Below are 20827 nucleotides of genomic sequence, written 5' to 3' on the forward strand. Positions count from 1 at the left end.
TTAGAATCCATTGCAAATAAGAGAGGAAATAAACAACCAGCTGCAATTCCTGGTTAGTATCAGCCATAACATTGATAACTTCACAGGAAAACAAAAAGGATGGGTGATTTGTCCACAATGCCAAATTGGAGTTGAATTCTTTCTTTATCCATGAAGAAACTTGGAATGTCTCAGCATGTCTCACAGCTTAGCAGCAGCTATACCATAACTTGAATGGAAAAAAATAAATCACCAGATTTATGATAAAAGTCGAATAATATACTGTTTCTAAGGAAAGCAAGCCAATTGAAACAGAGAGGAATTGTGACAGCATGGCAGCTATACTGTAACTTGAATGGATAAATAACCTCGCAAGAATTATGAACAAAGTCAAACACATGCCACACAGGTGAATCATATACTGTTGCACAGCATATCAAGCATTATAAGAAGAACAAGGCAATTGAAACAGAGTGTCAAGAATGCAAACCACTGTCATTGATACACCTGCGGCGCAACATCGCAGCGTTCTTTGGTAGAATGAAACCACCACACCAAAGATTATTCTTGAGTATGCTATATTCGGTGAACAAATGAGAGATAATGCCTTCTGAAAAAGGTGGGACATAATGCCTCATGAGGACCATATCTCAGGAGTAAAAAATCCGGAAGGCAATAAAACGCTTGGTATGTGCGACATTAGTGATGCAGTGATGAATGATACCGAACAAAAAATGACGTGCTGCTATCTCAATTACACCAAATATTATTGTTTGTTCTACATTTTTCACTATCAAAATTTACTTTACAAGCAAGGCAGCGTGATGGTGGAAGTGAAACTCAGACTGAAGTACCTTTAGCAGATTAGAAAGTGAGAACAAGCAATTGATAAAGAATGAGCAGCAAACAACTAAAGACGAGGAACTTGAGCAGGACCACACAACTAGCATAGATTTGGTCAGTAACAGTCACAAGTATAGCCTGAACTATCAAAGTCTAGCAACTCCAACTCCCGAAGCCTTCCGTTCGGGATGGCCATCCTCTAGATATCATATATCCACTCTTTCCAATCAGGCAACTCGACACCGCATTTGAAATGTCTTCTCATTAGAATCCACCGTCGCCTTAGCACCGAGCTATGGCTTCTGTAACTTAGATTTGGAATCTTTCAATAGTTATTGGTCCAATTTATCTGTGCACGTTGTGGCTGTTGATAAACACCAGCAGGGGGCCCCAACATTTCGACAGCTCCAGCTACAGTCTGGGACTGTTGGAGTAATGGATGAACAGAAGCTGCGACAGTTGGTGTTGGGGGGTAAATTCCACTGAAAGCACCATGGCCAGCTTGCGCTGCTGCAAAAGTCATGTGTTGTCCCTGAGGAGGAATGCTGTAGAAAGAGCTAGCTTGAAGTGCAGATATATCCCGTCCAGGTGCTGGAATCCAGACAGCTGAACCTTCACTCTGCTAGGAAAACAGAGATTCAGATACGACAAAGACGAATTGATGCATACAAAATGAAACGAGATGGCACATAACCACAAAGAAGATCATCATAAAAACTTGTAACAGTAACTATCCAACATAAATTACATAATTCAAAAAGAAATATAAAGGCATAGGTGAACATGGGTAATGGAGAATTTATTGCAGATAATTTCACAAATGAGCCAACAAGTTAATGCAAAAGACAACTGTTTTAATTACTGTTGCAGCAGGTTTCCTTGGCAAAATATATCAATACCACAAGCTGACCAGAAAACGCATCCCACATAATGATAATAAGGATCCACAAACTCTGCCCAACTTCCATGTTAGCTACTTGATGAGTTATTAAGTACAATAACTCCTGGACAGCCTATCATTATCTTAGAGATTCCAAAAAACAATATATTTCAGTTAGTAATGGAAAACAGCATTGAATTACAGGAAACTTGTGAACTAAGCACCTTTAGAATCTAGAACTTTCATTTTCATCATGTGCTGTATGGTATACACAGGCGTCATTTTGGATACCAGACCTGTCTCGGAGATTTGTTGGGCTGGTATGTACAGGTCTGTACCGGTGTACCGACAAGGTACACCGGTAAATACTAATGTTTCGGAGAGAAAGTAAAAAGGGAGAAGAGGAAGGGATGGTGAAGGGAGGAGGAAGAAAGAGGGAAGAAGAGGAAGCGGCGAAGGAGGAGGAAGAAGGAAAGAGGAAGAGGAAGGGGAGAAGAGACATATCTGAGACGTGGCGACGGCAAGTGTAGGTCGCCGGTAGCCGCCTGCATGAGAAGCATTGATCACAGCATCAGTCACGTGGCGATGTGTAGTGTCGAACACGACAAGCAGAGGTCGTGGCGTTGAGAAGCCGTAGGCTCGCAACAATCGTGTGAGAAGTGAAAGTAGCACGAAAGTAGGATTTAGGGTTTCCCACTTCCCTTTTATACGACAGACCGAACTAGGGTGGGTCCACATATCGATTAGCGCTCAGTTCGGTATGTGGTGCTTGTTTCGTACTGGTATCAGCGAAACGACAATCATTGCACAGGAATATAGAGCACCAAACAAAAACAAAAGAGTGACCATGTGTAGAAGGCTCCCTGCCGATCAGGGCTAGGGAGTGACAATGCAGCAATACCACTGCAATCAAACAGGCTCTTTTCATAACTCGAGCCCTGGTCACCCAACATCGATAGCATCAATAAAAGAAAATGAAAAGATTATCCAATACGGAAAAACTTCGTCAGTTGAACTTAAGAACTAGTCAAATTTTGAAACAAGCATTTTAAGCAACTCGTCATCAGTGATGGCTCATCTTATAACAGGTTTTTAATCAGAAAATTACAGAAAAGTAGATACAAATACATATTACATAGTGATAGTGATCAAACTGCCAGGGTAGTTGGTCACGTTTATTTAAGAAATGTAGATAAGAGGATACCCAGTACAATTAGTATGACCAGATAAAATCTCACATTTATTCAAGGAATCTAGATCAGAGGATACGAAGTACAATTAGTATGACTAGATAAAATCTTTAAGTTGGAGGTGCTAATCACAGGATTAACTACCTAAAATGACATTAGCAATGTAAGATACCATTCTGATGAAATATGCCTCAAAAATCGATCAGTTGTGTAAAATATTAAAAAGGATGGTGTGGCACCAGACTCTGCCAGTACAGGTCTATGGAGTGTCGATCAATATAGTTTCACTCATGTAGACAAAAAGTTTGTTTATTGAATTGAAAATTGACATTTTGGTCATAAAGGAGAAATCTCACCATGACTCCAAATTGGTCTACTAAGTGCATGGTCTTACACATGGAAACAATGAGGTAGTTTATTGACTCAAAACCATGATCACTTGGGTCGTGAAGGAGCAACCACACCACGACGCTAATCTCATCCTCTAATTGTTTGAAATATAATCAAATTTTATTCCTTCATAGTTAGTGACTATGGGGCAAAACACAGCCAAGAGGAAGCTTGCACCATATTTATCCATTTGCTATAACGTGCTTTTTCTTACGTTGACTTAAGGACTCTCACTCCCTCTCCCTCTTTCTGCAGCTTCCTTCAAAATTGCTACTGCTCATCTTTTTTTTCACCTTCATTTGTACTCCTTATTTCATAATCTTAATAAAATAAGCTCATAGATGTTGCCTATCCTTGCCTCAAAAGAAAAGCTTCAGTTAACATCATCCACACAAAATCCCTGCTTAAAATTTGCTTACACTCAGACATTGCAACTCCTAGCATCTTCTATGCACTCGTTCCTACGAAATGTCACATACGATTTCAGGATCACGCTATCCAACTTAAACATAGAAAAGGTATCAGTTCCCTGATTAATAGACTGAATCAGTCAGCTTCACTTGTCAAATGATTCTGCTAATAACTGCTCATTCTCTAGCCAATTCCTAAGCTAATGATGCAACACGTAATTCCAAAGACTGAGAAATAGCAAAGGAGCACCAAGCCCTTCTGGAATTTCATTAAAAAGAGCAAAAAAATCCGTAGCTGCTTGCGAAATTCACGTGAAGCAGCAAAAATCAATCACTCTATAATGAGATTAAGATCAAGCACCAGAAACATAAAAAAGATCTACAACTAAGGTTCCAAAGAAAATCATAAATTTTAGTAATTTTTATGTAACTCTAAATTGGAGGTTTATCCATCTAGAATAGCAGCAGAACACAATAACTAAGCATGAACCAAACATCACATACAAAAATCTGTATCAAAAGAAAAAATAATACCTGTTGTCCTGGAACATAAACACTGTTCTCCTTAAATTGGGAAGACCCAAGATCCTCATTGGCAGTTGAGTTTCCACTGCTAGCAGCAGGACCAGATGTATAGCCAGCTGGAGTCGAGCTATATGTTCCATAAACAGTTGGCAACCCAACAATTGCAGAATTACCAATGTTAGCACCAGCCTTGTATTGTGGAATAGAATACTTGACAGCAGTGGCAGGAGTTGCAGCTCCAGGAGTCTGATACATGCTGCCAGTAGGAGGTTGCTGAGGGAATGCGGCACCACTCAAGAAATGGTGAAGGGTAGGGGGAGGAACATAAAATGGAGAAAAGTATTGGTTATATGGAATGTAGTTGGGAGGGTAGTGAGATAAATGTAAACCAGCAGGTTGCCGGAAGACAGGAACTGGTTGCTGAGGAATAGCAACTGAACCCTGCATAGCACCTGCAGCTTGAGTTGCAAGAGTTGAGCCAACTGTAGAGAGCACAGCGGAGTTGGTATTCTGGACAGGGAAAAACATGAGCATCAGAATCTTAACCAGAATGCGAAGACCATGATACTGAGAATTTGAAGAAGAAGATTTCGATACAAGACTATAATCACAAGTAAATTGCTGAGAGTAGTAAAAAACACAGGTTTTGCTTAACTTATTGTATAATACAATCACAAAAATTTCTAGATCCAATAATATCTTACAATAAGTCTACAACTACAAGCTGTTCGGTGGAAAGGAAAATTGGCAGAGCATATGATTTTCTGAAAACAATCACCAATGTTGGAGTGTGATGACTGTATTTAGCATGACACAATCCAAAAATATATCTCTATATATTTAAAACAAAAAGATTAATCAAGCCGAAAGCTTAACAGCAAACCTCTTGAGAAGTCTGGCCTGTCTGAGCCGGTAGGACTGCAATGTTCGCATTGTACCTGGAGGAGGCACTGGATGCAGGAAATGGAGAGATTCGACCATCAGCATCAGCAGTAGGTCGATAGAATGGTGTGTAGTAGCTTGTGGATGGGTCATAGGGTTGATGCACCTGTACAACAGAAACTCAACATCCTAACAAAAACGATACAAAAGATGAAGCAGGTCTGCCATCTGAAACAAAGGCCGGTCGGTGTCAATTCTGATTTTAGTTTAAGCAAAAACGAGAAGCAAGGTTACTACTTACATTTCAATTTTAGTTGTTCTATATTAAGACATATTAAGGTGAACTAAGTACAGGAACTTAAGTTAGAAGAGAAATGAGAAAATGTTAGAGAGTTGTCTTTGGTGCTTAGTACTCCAATCAAAAAGTAGAAGCCCCAGAAGATTAAGATCAACAATGTAAACTAGTATTGTTCCAGAAAATCCATATAGAATAAATAAAAATGAACAATTATTAGGAATTATTCCCCCATCTAGACCATATCTAGACATCACATATTAAATAATACCAGAAATTAATTGAGGTCATTTCTTCTTGCTTAACCAAAAAACTAATTTGGGCTTAGTACCCCAGTCACCTAGTCTCACAAACAACAGGAGGCATCGGCCATCTTCTCAATCCAAATGGGGCTCATGTCCTTTCTCCATCAAAATAGAATGAGTCCTGTTGGGACCTCGTCACGAGTGGAGAAAGTCACATCTAGATTGTGCATCATACAAGGCATAAGAATGAGATAACCGAGGATGTTGGCATGGCCAACAATCACCATGTAGAAGGTGCATGCGGTAATGGTGAGTTGCATGAGACTGGGACAATGATGAGAAGCTGAAGGATGCTAACACACTCAATCACTGCTAGCTGACAGACTTGCAAACATGATTGGGTGATGCATAGAAAAAACAAGGGAGGATTGGGTCCCACTGGTTGGGTAACACCACGGCTGGGAGACAACTAGAAAGATGTGTGAGGATGGGTTAGGTTCCACTGCTTAGGTGGAGAAAGAACACAAGATTTATCATGCAAGGCACATTAAAACAACTCATTCCCCCTCATGTTTAACTTTTCCTAGTGTTGTCAAGAAATCTAGGGGCTAGGGGCTAGGGGCTGTAAAACATCAAGGTCCATTATTGCCTGAGGCATTAGGCCCTGGATTGAGCAAAGTACAATGCTTACATTACAAAAGCAAGGCCCAAACATGGCAAAATAGGAGAACACAAAAGGAAGGGAACAAGAGAGGAAGGGAGAACAGAGATGAAAGAAGAGAAAAGAAAGAGGGAGCATAGAGATGAGGAAAGCGAGAGAAAAGAATGGACATATGAAAGAGAGAGGAGACACAATCTATGGAGGAAAGTGAGTTGCCATATGTTGGTGGCAGAAACAATAGGGCCAAGTGCATCGGTGCCAGCAAGGCATAAATGGGGAGGGGGGATCATTGCACAGTTTAGTTAACAGAACTGAATCGAGAGAGTTTGATATGGGATTCAGTTTGGATCAAGTCCCTAATGGGTAAAATGATAGGAGGCCAATTTGGTTCGGGTAGCCCCAGCCAACCTAGGTGCTCCTCAACAAAGGCTCACGCCTAGGAGATAGCCAGTTGAAGGTGCTTCACCCAGGGCCCATAGAGGTGCTCAAGTGAGGCATTGCTTCCGAGTGCCTTTTGACATCAGTCTTGTCTCAAGATAAAGCAACTTGTATGAAGCATGATAAAAGGACTTTGGTTCTTTAATCTTGCAAGTAGGTCAATCTGCTGGTGCTTCAACTTCTCAACTATTGTGCTTGAACTCGATTGTCAGTGTGTTGAAATGTCAAATCAAATTGGGTATTACTTTTTTGAACCATTTTATATCAAGAGTAAGATACTCCACTGACATCAGGCAAAGGAGGTTGACCTTGTGCTTCTCACCTTGGAGGCAAATGAGCATGTTTACATATCTGGTAGAGCAGATCATCAACCTTCCATCACCAAGCAGACTCCAAAAAAGTTGATGGGCTTGTGCCATAATTTAGTTGTTGGACAACATCACTGATAAAATTGTGAGCAGAACCACTGTAAAGTACATAGAGACAAGTTTTCCTTTGAAATATGTCGAGAAATGTACAGTGGAGAATAGATATCCTTTTCCAACATGGCTTATAGTATGATGTTTGAATCTTTTGGTGGTTGCAATTCTAGACCAACACCAACAACTTCCTGATCATTTTGTCTTCCTCATGAACTAGGACCATAAATTGTCTGATTTTCACCTAGGGTCCTCAAATAATACATTACCTTGCTCTTGCTTTCGGTTGGCTTCATTACAATTAGTGACAACACAGATTCAGGAGCTCAAAGCATTCTAGCAAATAAAGCAGTTGATGCTTGATCTTCTAAGCCAATAACTAATGAGAACATGGGTGGTTTCATTTTTAAACTTCAAATCAATAGATGGTGCCTATGGTTGTTGCATGAATTAAGAAAGCAACTCATCAGAGTTATGTGCCTTGTTGAACAACCTATCAGCAAAATGCTAACCACATGGGTTCCCTGACTCTGTGAGCCACCACTTGTTTTACTTGGACATTGATGGCCTGACATGTGGGATTGGTATGTGGCAGGGGATTGTGATGATCTTCCTCTGCAAACTTTTCAACTAGCTCCAACCACACACCGTAATTGTTGAGATCTTCTCACAGCATCCTCAACTCAATCATCAACACAGGGAAGCACTGACATCATGCATACTGGTAAATCTCGTTCATATACAATGCACACTTCTCAGGTTCAAGGAAAAGTAAACTATTCCTCAAGAGATCAAGACTAATAAACTAAACCAGTTCTAAAAATTATTGAAAAAGTAAAAAAAAAATATCAAGATAAAAAATACAGGTTCTTGGCACTCAAATGTTCTCTTACTTATGTCTTCTATCTAAACCTACCTAGATTCCAACAGTTGATCAAAAAAGTAACACTCAAATGTCCTCCTACTTATGTCTTCTATCTAAACCTACCCAGATTCCAACAGTTGATCAAAAAAGTATTCTACTCCAAAATATATTCCAAATCTTTTCCTCTTCCTTAGCCAAATACCCAACTTGGGAATGTTACCCTTGTCACATAGTCTTGTAAAGAAGTAGAGGATCTAAGCTCCCTTCCAAGTTCAAATGGGCCCAAAAGCCTTTATCCATCTAAACAAGATTCTACTGGACACCATAGTGATCAGAGGGACCCATTGCAAGTTGTGGATTACAAGAAGCAAGAGAGCAAGATGGTTGTTGAGGAATAAATACGAGGAGGTGATGACCCAAACAAGGATGTAGCAATGGTGATGTGGCAAGATAGAGGCAACAACAACACCAAGTGAACGACGAGGCAGAGAAGGGGGAGGGAGAAAGAGGAAGCATGAGAGAGAGAGAGAGAGACAGAGAGAGAGAGTGCGTCTCTGTGTGTGTGTGTATGTGTGTGTGTGTGTGAGAGAGAGAGACACACACACAAAAAGGAAAATTTTGGCTTGAAAAGAAAACAACATTGGGCCCATAGCTTGATACAGTGAACCTACCAGACTGTACAACCCAATACTATAGATATCCTAGTACCATAGAAATCCAATTCAAAAAGTGACAACAACTGATCCTCCATAGACATCCTATTACCATTAGCTGCTACCAGATTAGTTTCAGTAGCAATGATGCTATTGACAAATATCAAAACATTGACATAAAGAAAAAGATATTGTTGTAGAGAAACACTGCATGACCTGCGTAGCAAGAATATAAAGGTCATGACTCATGAGTGTTACCATACCAGAAAGTTTGGAAGACGGGAGCTATCACGAGCCTGTGGTTCCGAGTTCTCAAAAGGTGAAAATTGGCTTCCGAGAACTTGTGGTGTCATTCCTAGTGATGGATATGATGGTGCAGATTGAATGACTAAATTCTGAGGGCCTTCTGGAGACACATTGGCTTGTTTAGATTGGTCATATTCCGCTGCAGCAGATTTACTAGCAGAAACACCAGCTTCTTCGGTTGAATAACTATCTGGCACCTGTTCAGGTGATTGAGGATGATCCGGAGAGTCCGCTTCTTGAGCAGCTGAGGATGCAGTATGAATGCTGCATGTGAAAAAGAAAGAAAACTAAATAGTTAGAAGAGACAGCATATGGTAGTAAAATCAATATAACCTAAGCAGAAAAAAAGGTAGAAGTAATGAAAAAAGGAATGATGAAAAACAGAGAAACAAAGATCCTCTAATGCCAGATCGAGCTCTCTAGTTCTTGAACCAAAGATCAATTCCCTAGATACTTTTTAAAAGACAACTTCATACTATCATATAAAATAGTAGCAAATAAAACAAAGATATTATGATTGTAGACGTCAATACCTACAGATATTTCTTTTTGATTAAAGATGGAAAAGACACTGTGCATTACATGTCATTTGTCAAATTAAATCCATAAGTTTTTTCTTAATACCAGTGACATATATACTAGCTAACAAATAATAAAACCTTCTTGGAAGCATCTATATGAGAAGTTTCTAATGTAATAAATATCATAATGGTGAAATATTTTTTATTAAATATAAACGACAGATACATCAACTAGCAAATAAACTAGTATTCTTAGAAGTTAGAAGAATAAAAAAATTTAAAAAAAATCCTAATGCACAAATATCATAACAGTGCCTTGTTACCAGCAGATCTCTTTATTATTGTACATTTAGAGGAGGAGCATTCAACAAAAAATGCTACCATAGTTAGAAAAGCTTCTGCAAAGCTTCTGCATGTCTGAAAGATAGTATAGAAAGAAACAGCTAAAAAATGATCGCAAAAAACATTTTCAAGCTCCAAAGCTTTGTAATCAGATGTTAGTATGAATGTGCATTTTCTACCGTACATAATAAACTTGATGATTATCTACTTCTCTTAATGTTATTACATCTCATCAAATACAAAATGAGTTCATTATGTGTGCATCATAATCTCCTGATCCAACATAAAAAATAAATATCCAAATATGCAGAACGCCACATCTTCAAATGTAATTGTTAAAGCAGAATGTAAATGTCGTATCTGACCTTAAAGATGGCTTCTCGATAGTTTCTTCAATCTCAGGTGACTCAGAAAATGGTGTATCAATTTCAACTCTAGCAGGGCCATTTGCAACAACCATATTCAACTCAAAATTGGCATCAAAGCTGCCAAAACTCAAGCCATGTCTTTCAGACTCTGGCACTTGAAGATGGTTTGGAATAATGACATGTTGTTTCTCTGTTAGCTTCAGTTCATTTACCTTCTTTTCCAACTTCACAGCAGGTTCCTCTGTGGTCACAGAACATGCTGCTGGTAACGATTGAGCAACAGCTTCAGCCACCACCAATACATCAGAAGTGTCAGTCATTTCAGATGCTTGAGCAGCATTCGCTTGTATGGTTTTTGGTTTCCACTCTTTATTAGGAACAGGTGCTGAATAAGAAAAAAAAAAAGGGTGCTACTTAGCCAACTTTTAAGTTTAACAAACCTAAAATTGTGTAGTTTCAGCACTTAAGATAAAATCTATATGCAATGTACAACCAACCCTTAATTAATACCTCTAGAACTTTGTCTAAAAAAATTAAATAAAATTCTCACTTCTCATTCTCAGAATTGCTACGACTTACTACCATTGTGATCAACTCCTACATTTTTCCCTTAAAGTCACTCATCAGCACAAGAATAAGACAAGAAAAAGGACTTCTAAGTTTAACTCCTCAACATTAACCAAATAGAGAAATGTTAAATCATTAAACCAAATACATTTTTCATGCCATTTTCTAGGAATCAAAATTTTTCTCAAATAATCTTTTAAAAGATCTTTTTGTCTAGGTAGTAAAAATTCCTCGTCAATTTAGTCATCATTTATAACTTGCATTGATACAACATTACCTCATCACACAAATTCATTTGTGGCCTTCCAGAACATAAAAGCTACAAATTTCACCATTTTGAAGATTTGCATTTCCAGACAACTCCTTTATAAAATCCATTTATGCAACTAGAAATGTAGTTTATTACAAGGCACCAACAAGATTGTTAGTCTGCCAAGGTAGAATGCCAATATAAGTTAAAAGTCTATATAGTAAACATCAAAGGCAAACATCATGCGGCCAGTGCCGCACGTCGTGACTCTAAGTCATGATTTAAATCTGGACTGGCAAATGTGGTGCACCTCACAGGACAGAGATGATCGTGAGGCTGGGGCAGTGCACTTGTTGATGTGCACCATTACCACCACTGGGGACCTGGATCATGACATGAAGCATTTCTCTTAACTTGATATCACCTTATATATTTCATATGCAGCATAAGGTCAAAATACAAGCCTGGTGGTTAACAATCTCTAGAATTCTTTTTGCTAAGGTACTAATCAGTATGTGACAAGCAGGCAATTGGTGTATTACAACTGATATAAACAACTGATGGAGATGCTTATCTCAGTTTCTATTTCAGAATGCAATATGGCACTCGAGCAAACAAGATCTAGCGAAAGCTTTGAGAAATGTAAACAAACAAATTACAGATATTTTGATCTTTAGTCTTTATATTTAAGGAAAATAACCCAAATATTCTGTGATAACCATAATACTTGGGGTACAGCAACTCAAAGCTCCAGAAAACAGAGAACCACAATCTAACCCACCGTGCATTCATCCCTCATTCATGTTTGACAACCAATGACTTCTAAATTTAAAGAATATTTCAACTTGATTGACTAGGGCATTGCAGCACCTTTTTAGGCAAAGAAGGGGCCATTCTTGGCAGTTTGTGTATATGGTCAAAAATGGGCATTCAGATGGACAAGTACCATTAATTGGATTACAAATGCATGAATATGGCTCAACAGAAATCATGCTGTCCAAGGAAGTTGATCATGCACAGAAGCATGCTATAGAACATTGATATCAATATCAACTAATTAATTTGGTACCAAAAAGCTTAGTTTAGAAACCAACAAACTTGCTATGAACATATTAAATATTGATAGCATCTGATTATATAATTTAATATCTCAACTCCAAGAACACATAAGAAACTAAAGAACAACAAAATGAAAGGTTTACTTTATCTCCTAAGAAATGAACATGTCGTATATTTCATAAAGTACTAAACCAATTGATTAGTCCTTAGTGTCACGGATGGTCGTCGCGCGCCCGCAACACCTTCATCAATGGACCGTTCATTGCGTGTTTGCTTGTACATTCATTTAGCAATGTGTTTGACTTGTTTTTGTGTGGTTTTGCTTAAAACCTGTAAGCAGGAGCAGTTTGCAGAGCTATAGAGCGACTGCTCATCAGAAAGGACAAAACTGCCCCAAAACGGCCCAGCTTTCACGTGGCATGACTTGTTTTCTACAGACTACAGTGCAGTGCAAAACATCAGTCATCTCAACACCCAAAAACCACCCAAGTCGTACAAGACTAGATGGGGGTTTGGGATAGTGATGGGCGTTGATTGGATTCAAAACTTCGCACGTAAAGCCTACGAGTACTTGTCAACGTGCTCGACAACCGGTGAGCTATCATTTGTGGATTTACGACTATTCATTTGCCTTATAAAGTCCTTGTTTTCCCTTCCTCTCTTTCTCTTTGCACACTAAATACTTCCTGAATTGCTTGTAAAAGCTATCCTCTTTTGCGGGACGTCGAGACTTGTTCGTCACTCGTTCGCTTGAACTAATCAACTTTCTTTTTGTAGATCCTTCAAGACTTGTACGAGGTTGCTTCTAGGTTGACCCTTTGCGGACAAATAACGCAAAGGTGCCTTATGACTTAGACAATTCCAGCTAAGTTCATAATGGTGAAAAAGAAAAAATATGTGGTTTAGTATCTTATGTTGCTTCTCAAACTTCCAATGTATGTAGTAAATGATCATGATAAGAAAAGCACTATAACAGCTCTGTATATAATCAACCAATCACTCATGACCCAGTACATATATAAAAAATTGCTATGAAGAACATGTTAAGGTCTACCTTTCTGTGAACCACTAAGATGTTGAGAACGATTGTTGTAATTAGAGGATGGTCTACTGCCTATAGACCCAGAAAAAGAAGATTTACTATGAGATTTTTCTGAGAGTTCACTTTTTCCAGATCCTTGTGGTTTGATCTGTATCTTTCCATGGATGAAGGCATCACTACTGTCAGAAGAACCTTTTCCACTTATATATGATAACTTATATCCAGATATATCCCTAGATGCAGCCCTACTAGTGGCAGTCTCAACAATGGAGCTCTGGATCCCTGTTACTTGTTTAACAGCCTCCAACTCACAAGCTTTGTGTGTATCAAGAGATGGCACTAGCACAGGGTCTGAGACTGAAGCATAGATCTCCAGAACAGGTGCCGCTGTCTTGTCTGATGAACATTGGTCTGAATCTGGGCGTCCAGATGCAAAACCATGGTTTACATCTTTAAGAACTGACCCGGAAATCCCTGGCTTAGTAGCTACAGCCCCAGAACTTTTATCCCACTGGGCAATGCCACTCACATCAGATACATTGGACCCCTGAGACAACATTGGTTGATTTATGTTGCTGGGATCACTGGCAACACCAGAAATGGAGCTGAAAATTAACGATTAATATGAAATATAGTTAGGTCAATACACAAGATGCAGTTAAAGAAGTTGCACAGCTGGTTGGAGAAAATAAATTCTATTACAGAGAATAGAAGTATATATGTTCTACCAGATAAATCATCAAAAAATGAAAAGAAAGATAGTATAACAAGCAAACAGTATATTAAACTCAAGGCACACCCAATACATTGTTAAGACATCAACTATGGTTATTCAATTATATGTACAAGTTGTGGGGGTAAATAACAAATAACAGTTTTGTGCTTTATTATCAACTGGAATACAATAGTTCAGCATTGCTTTATATATGCATTAGTAGAACAGAAGTTGCTGTTCCTATTACCTCACAAATTTCAGCTTTAAACAATGCATAAATCTTCGCTAGTTTCCTTTTTGATCCAGATGAAAATGGTTCAAAAATGGCAGCCAAATTCAAAAGGATCCTACCATTCGAGAATTTTTGAGGATCAATATATGAAACCTTACCCTGGTAAGCAAAGAGGTTGTTCAAATAATTCAAACCTTTAAAACCAAGATCACAGAGCATCTATCCTATGGTGGTGTCAAAGCTCATCATCTGCACAATAATATGATCTACATAACTATCTTGATACACCCATGAGTTCTTGACCAGAGAGTAAAAAAGACTGACTTATTTAATTTTAAATGTTCATCAATCTGCAACATAAACTTGTTCCACAAAAATTAGAACTCAAATAAGGACACAATTAATCAGACATTGATCCAGTGTACTAAATAACTTAATATATGCCTTCGTATGAGCATTGGCAAAAGAATACATCATCCACGCTTAACAAAATCAGTATGCTCTAACTCAGAGCCAAAGTTAACAGACAAAATAGGTACCTTGGTATGGAAATTGCAGACCTATTCTCTGTGTCAGGAATGGTGGATGAAGAGGATGTATTGGCTTTATCCGTACCTTGGTTTAGTCCATTATCCTTCCCTGAAGTAACATTTCTTCCAGCAGCAGCATCTTGTAGGCAATAAATTTTTTTCATCAATAACCATTAATAAACATCCAATAAGTAGCAAACATGGCAACAATAACCAATACATGAACTTTTGGATCACAAGGTACACCTAAGAAATACAACAAAACATGTGCTACAAAGTTTCACATAACAAAATGTAAAATATGCACATAAAATGAAGACAGAACATGTAGTTCCCATTTCATAAAATGATAAAAAGATGAATTGCTGATTTGCAGAAGATGGGCATGGAAACAGATATCTATTAGTGAAACTGATATTGGATAAGTTACAAAATTGTCATTAATATGCGAATGAGACATTTGACACAACAAGAATAGAATAAACAGTATCAAATTTACATGCTAACCCGAAGTGGTTAGCTCAAAACTAACATGTAGTCAACTGCTCACATTGAAATGCAATTAGATGCATAGATAAATTTAAGACCAACACATAAAACATATAACTGCATAGAGCACGTTACTCTTATGCCAAGTTTGAGCATTATATTAAAAAAGAAAGCACATACCACTAGGCACAGATCGTGGGTAGTTTCCTCGACCTCCCCTACCTCCTCGTCCCTGCAGTCCTGGCCTCCACCTAGAATCAGCAGGCTCCCTCACAGTCTGTAGGAAATAGCAAACATTATGAGTTTAAAGAAAAAGAACAAAGAACTTTGTTGTCTGTAGGGGAAAGAGATGTAACAATAGAGAAGAACTAGAATGAGTAATGGTATATGGGGGAAGCATGCATGCAGACTTCATCCAATAATTTACATGAATGATCATGCTTCTGGCAGGTTAGAACAGGTTGTCAACTAGTCAAGACAAGCAAATTTGGCCAAAGTCCATAAGGCTTCATCCAAAACTAATGACATGTTTTAAATTTCAGATCTAAAATCAGCTTAAAACCGACCCACAAATGGTCCAATTTCGAACATTTTGCCCAGATCTGAAACCATCCACACTCAGGCCCTTACTGTATGATCATATAAGAAAGTAATAGCCAAGTCATCTCTTTCTAACTACTGCAGCCATACTTGTATTCAACTCTTTTTCATAAATGGTTTCACCGAGCAGAGAACAAGAAGAAGATTTTGACTAGCACCTTTTTTTCTGCACGACTCCTACCAGAGTTAAATAACAGCCATTTGAGTTCTTTCAATGGCACTCCTATTCAAAGGGACTTGGGAGAAAAAAATCAATTCATTAAAAAACACACAAAAATAACATATAAAGCTAGAAAAGAAAAGAAGAAGAAGATATAACTCAGATAATCTAATATGAGTTGAACCTGGATCTTCGTGGGACTCAATATATGTTCCCATTAGTTTTCTAATGTTCAGGCTAAGGCAAAACAGCATGTCTAGCAATCAAACGTTTATTAAACTAAATGGCAATGGCGTAATTTATTCTTACAACTTTGGCATATCTTTGTTGCCAAGATGTAAAAAGTAGGGTGGTAACACAGTATACTTACAACTTTCTTAGCACAAATAAAGAGTACTGCCAGGAGTAGAACGAAAAATTGCAAAAAACAGAGAAACATATTTACCTCCTTTCTCTTATCGCGCTTCCTTTTCACCTCATGAAAGGGATCTGTAAAGCGAAAAACAGCCAATAAAATTATGACCTAGTAGACAATCAGACCAACAGCACATGAGCAAGTACCTTCTTGCATTCAGGTGTATACATATGCACCAAAAAGGTGATTACTTACAGAATATGCAACTGATGTGGGCATGCATTATTGCTTAAGAAACAAAGAAAGGAGCATAACATGGGGAAAGAAAAAGACCATTATTTTTATGCAAAAATGTATGGATTACCTAAGTTTAATGTATGCAAAAATGTATGATATGAAACATGAATGGTTGCTGCTAGAATTACATTCTTGGTTCTGTTAATCACCTAATATTGTAAAAATGCCAACTATGTATTACCACTAGACTTTCCAAAACAGAATTAATTTAGAACATGACACCAAGTAAATCAGTTCAAGATACCGGCCATACTCCCTTAGCAAGGTACAATTACAGCCTAAGCTACGATCTATTATAGTGGCAGAGCACATATATATCACTAAGCCATACGCCACCAAAGAAGACCAGTGGTCACTTTCCATGTTGTGCACGACAAATACAACTAAATCCCACACTATACCACAAGGAAAAAAATAATTCTTCACCAAATAATGCAGATAAAAGAACCAATCATAAGCACGGTTAGTTTCAGTCCGATGTTATAACACAAAGAATAATTTAAACAGAAAATACGGAGCCAATCAAAGACAACTCTGTGTTCTATATCGAAAATACTCGTTTTTATTCCAGCAGCATGCAGCTTGACGACCAAGCTACGGCAATCACCAAACGTCGACCTAATTCAGAACAACGAATCATACGAATGCATTTCGCGAGTCAAAACCCCCAAATCTCCTGCCCGAGAAATCCACTCGGTTGCGTTGATAACGCCAAAGGTGGGGAAAGGGTCGATCCTCAGGAAACTCCACAGCCCAAATACTGCGAATCAATTCGCCAGATGACAATCATCACCGCACCTCCAAACAACCGACGCCCATCAGAAATCAACAACTGAGCACGGAACCCACGGATGGGGAAAGCGCAGCAGGCATCAAGAGAGGGCGGAGATTGAAGGGAGGGGGAACGGGACCTTGGAGCAGCAGCTTCTGGGCGGTCTCGTTGGGATCCATTCCGCACTCCTTGAGCATTGCATAGATCTCCTCGTCGCTGTGGTTGCCGGCGATCTCCTTGATGTTCTGGATCGTCCGCCGCACGCCCGCCGGGATCGAAACCCTAGCGCCCCCGCCGCTCATCTTCGAACCCAGAAAGAGTGGAGAGGCGAAGAGAGAGAGGAAGAGGAAGAACCGGACGAAGAGGGGGCGGTAATGGGGGTTTACACACAGGGAGGGAGAGAGAGGTGCGCAAGCGCAAAAGAAAGAAGACTTTGAAGACCTCGCACCGCCTTTTCTTTTCCTCTTTTATTTCCTTCCTCGCTTTGTTCTCTTCCGAGCGTGTGTCCGCGAGAGGGTGCCCAGTTAAGGAATTCCGATCCGTCTTAGGGCAACCCATTAGCTTTGTAATGAAATGGACGACATTTGTCTTATTTTTTTTTTCTTTTATATCATTTTAAATAATTATTATTATTATTAATTCGATATTAAATCATATGATCCATCCATTTGCTTTGAAATAGAAATAACTTTACAATCATTTAACATAAAATCTATAATTTCACTGTTAAATGATAACATAATCATTTGACAGTGACATGAATTTGGACCGCGGACCGGCCTGCTTAGTTCGGCTCAATAAACCGAGCCCGATCCGGTCGAACAAGTTCCGATCGAACAATAACGGTTCAGATTTCTTTCCAGATCCATGGGAAGCACACGCCACCTCCGCATCAAGCGGCCTCCACGTCGGTTCGAATCAAACCAGAATCGAGCCTAGAATTCGAACCGGTCGATTAGAAAAAACCAATGGTCAAAATTATTCGTTGACCGACAACTGCCACCCAAAAGGGCCACCCATGGGTTTGAGAAGTGGCGGCGCTTCAGATGGCGCATTCCATCTACGCCACCGGGGATCGTGATGTGATGGTCTGTGACTGCCTCGTCAGAGGAGACAGGCAATCCGGGACGAGAGAATCGGTGGCCTGCCAGCCGATCCGGTCGAAGAAGACAGATACGCCCTTGTCGGTGCTCGGGTTGTTCACTGACGCCCCGCACAGACGCAGCAGCCTCACGTCTCTCACGCTATTCATGGTGCATTCCATGAATGATGCGAACGCCGTGATGTAGGTAAGCCGATGAGGTTCTGGAACAGGGCACATGCTTGCAGAGCCTGCAAGCAGCTTCCTGGACGCCAGAGTTGGGTGGCGTTGGGGATGCGCAAGGGAACCATGCGGCGTTCGAAGTCTGAGTTCGGATCTGCGTCCGCGGTTCTGTAGCAAGGAGATGGTGCCAAAGCAGAGTGAACGAGATTCAATAAATGTAGGTAAGTATCACCGTCACCAGGGGAAATCGGATGAAGCTTCCTCAAAGAGCTCGAATGCTTGATGAGCAGGAGAAGTGTGCTTGATGTCAGCGATCTCCATCAGGCTGAAGAGATCCTGAATGATGAAGAAAGGGATTTGGTTTTCGAACGATAGCAGGTCGATTTTGATGAGGTTCCATTGCCGAGTCGGAATGACCAGAGGGTTCTTTCCTTCTTCCTCTTCTTCCTCTTCTTCTTCTTCTTCTTCTTCTTCTTCTTCTTCTTCTTCTTCTCCTCTTAGATCCTCCACCGCCGCATGGACCTGATCTGCCTTCGCCACACTCATCGGCAGCATATAGAAAGCAACCATCGAGCAGCAGCATCTCCATAAACCTCGACCGAGACATGTTAACATCTCTGGATTGCGAGCCAACTCATCCCTTCTGATTACCGTAACTATCCACCTTTGCCAGTGTGCGCATGACACACCGCCGCCGTTTGTCATCGTCGGTGACGTAAAGCCCTGGTTTGTCCCGGTGATATGGGCCTACGGCGACCATCCTCGCCTGGTACGCTTCCGCGTCATCGTAGGCGCTCTGTAGATGGGGCAAGCTGCTCTCTCTCTCTCTCTCTCTCTAGATGCCCGCCTCCAACGAGCATCACATTTGTCCGTCATGCTTTCGATCCATGCACTCGTGGATGGATAATACACCAGCTAATTATATAGTACTCATTATATTTATATCCTATTAGTATCATAATTTTATATTTAAAATATGTATATATTTTTTTAAAAAAAATAAAAATAAAATAAATAGTTTTATTTATCATAATATCATTAAATAAATTAACGAAAAATATAATACATGACACCACGTGTTGGATCAATATGAAAATAATAAGTAAAAATATAATTTTAATATTTTTTTATTTTTAGCATGTAGAATGCTGAAATTATCTTTTTATCTATAAAATCATTAGAAAATCAACATACTTAACGATGTTAGGATAAATAAGATTATTTATTTTATTTTTAGAATTATAAGAATTTTAATATATTTTTTAATACAATGATCACGATGCTAATTGGGTTAAAGCATAGAGGATATTCTATAATTAATCCATAATATACTCCAAAATATATTATTTTGTGGTGATAATCATGTGAGCCAAAGTCTTTTATAGAAATCATCCCATGTCAACGGTCAAACAGATTCACAAAAATTTTCATTTATATTGTTTGGAAGAATTACGCATGTAATTGCCACTCTAAATCGTTATTAACCCGTTTTCTTTTCTTATAGGAAATTAATTTATTAATTTAGTCTCACATAAGAATTTAGATACGTATAGTTGTGATAATATAAGTAGAAATAATTATGTGTGACTAGAGAGCCGTGGGAGAGATTATGATAATTCAATTTAATATTATTAATTATATTTTGGGTTAAAAAATCATGATTCATCGAGATTGTGTATTATTCAAGAAAAAATTTATGACTTCAAGATATATTGATCAATTCGACATTGTTTAAACTATTAGGGTACAATCGAAAAAGTCTCTAATACACGATCATATATCAATCTACACATAGATCCAGATCATAGTGGAATTTTCAATAGCAGTTTTTTATAATGAGATTTAATTTGAATGAATATTTGATGATATGAAAGGAATATAATATAACCCTTAATCGTGGACTAGGTTTATTCTTCCTTTGCCAAGAGTTGTATCATATGGTAAGTTATGGTTGAAGTGAATATTTCTCGTATTATTTGTCTCTCACAAATATATATTTCAAAAATTCTTTCGACGTAAGTGATTACTATACACATTAGCGAGTGGTGCATTAGGCGACTATCAAAGCTCAACCTAATAAAAGTGTATCAAGATAATCTCTAATGTTTAACTCGAGGATGGCACATCAAACAACCTCTCACACTTAGCCCGAGAACGATGCAATGGACAACCTTTGATATTTAGTCCGATGAAAATGCATCGAATAACCATTCATGCATCATAAGAATATGAGATAAAATAAAATAAAAAAAGATTACTTTTAGGTTAAAAATAGTAATTCCT

The 20827-nt window shown here is 38.8% G+C and overlaps 1 protein-coding gene across 3 annotated transcripts; it reads right to left on the bottom strand.

The window, feature by feature from the left end:
• Positions 1 to 705: 705 nt before the first annotated feature.
• Positions 706 to 17770, bottom strand: LOC135583165 (GBF-interacting protein 1-like). 3 transcript variants are annotated; one of them, XM_065143716.1, is made up of 10 exons: positions 17420 to 17767; positions 16302 to 16345; positions 15277 to 15373; positions 14617 to 14746; positions 13143 to 13735; positions 10210 to 10597; positions 8939 to 9245; positions 5101 to 5265; positions 4227 to 4727; positions 706 to 1444 (listed from the first exon to the last, which is right to left on the bottom strand). In XM_065143716.1, the coding sequence occupies exons 1-10, from the start codon at positions 17580 to 17582 to the stop codon at positions 1148 to 1150; spliced, it is 2685 nt and encodes an 894-aa protein (XP_064999788.1). In that variant the 5' UTR covers positions 17583 to 17767; the 3' UTR covers positions 706 to 1147. The 3 variants fall into 3 exon arrangements, with proteins under 3 accessions (XP_064999788.1, XP_064999790.1, XP_064999791.1); XM_065143718.1 differs by having other exon boundaries at positions 706 to 1441; positions 17420 to 17762; XM_065143719.1 differs by lacking the exon at positions 5101 to 5265 and having other exon boundaries at positions 17420 to 17770.
• Positions 17771 to 20827: the final 3057 nt, after the last annotated feature.

The sequence above is a fragment of the Musa acuminata genome, chromosome BXJ3-3, assembly GCF_036884655.1.
Source record: "Musa acuminata AAA Group cultivar baxijiao chromosome BXJ3-3, Cavendish_Baxijiao_AAA, whole genome shotgun sequence".
NCBI classification, from domain to species: domain Eukaryota; kingdom Viridiplantae; phylum Streptophyta; class Magnoliopsida; order Zingiberales; family Musaceae; genus Musa; species Musa acuminata.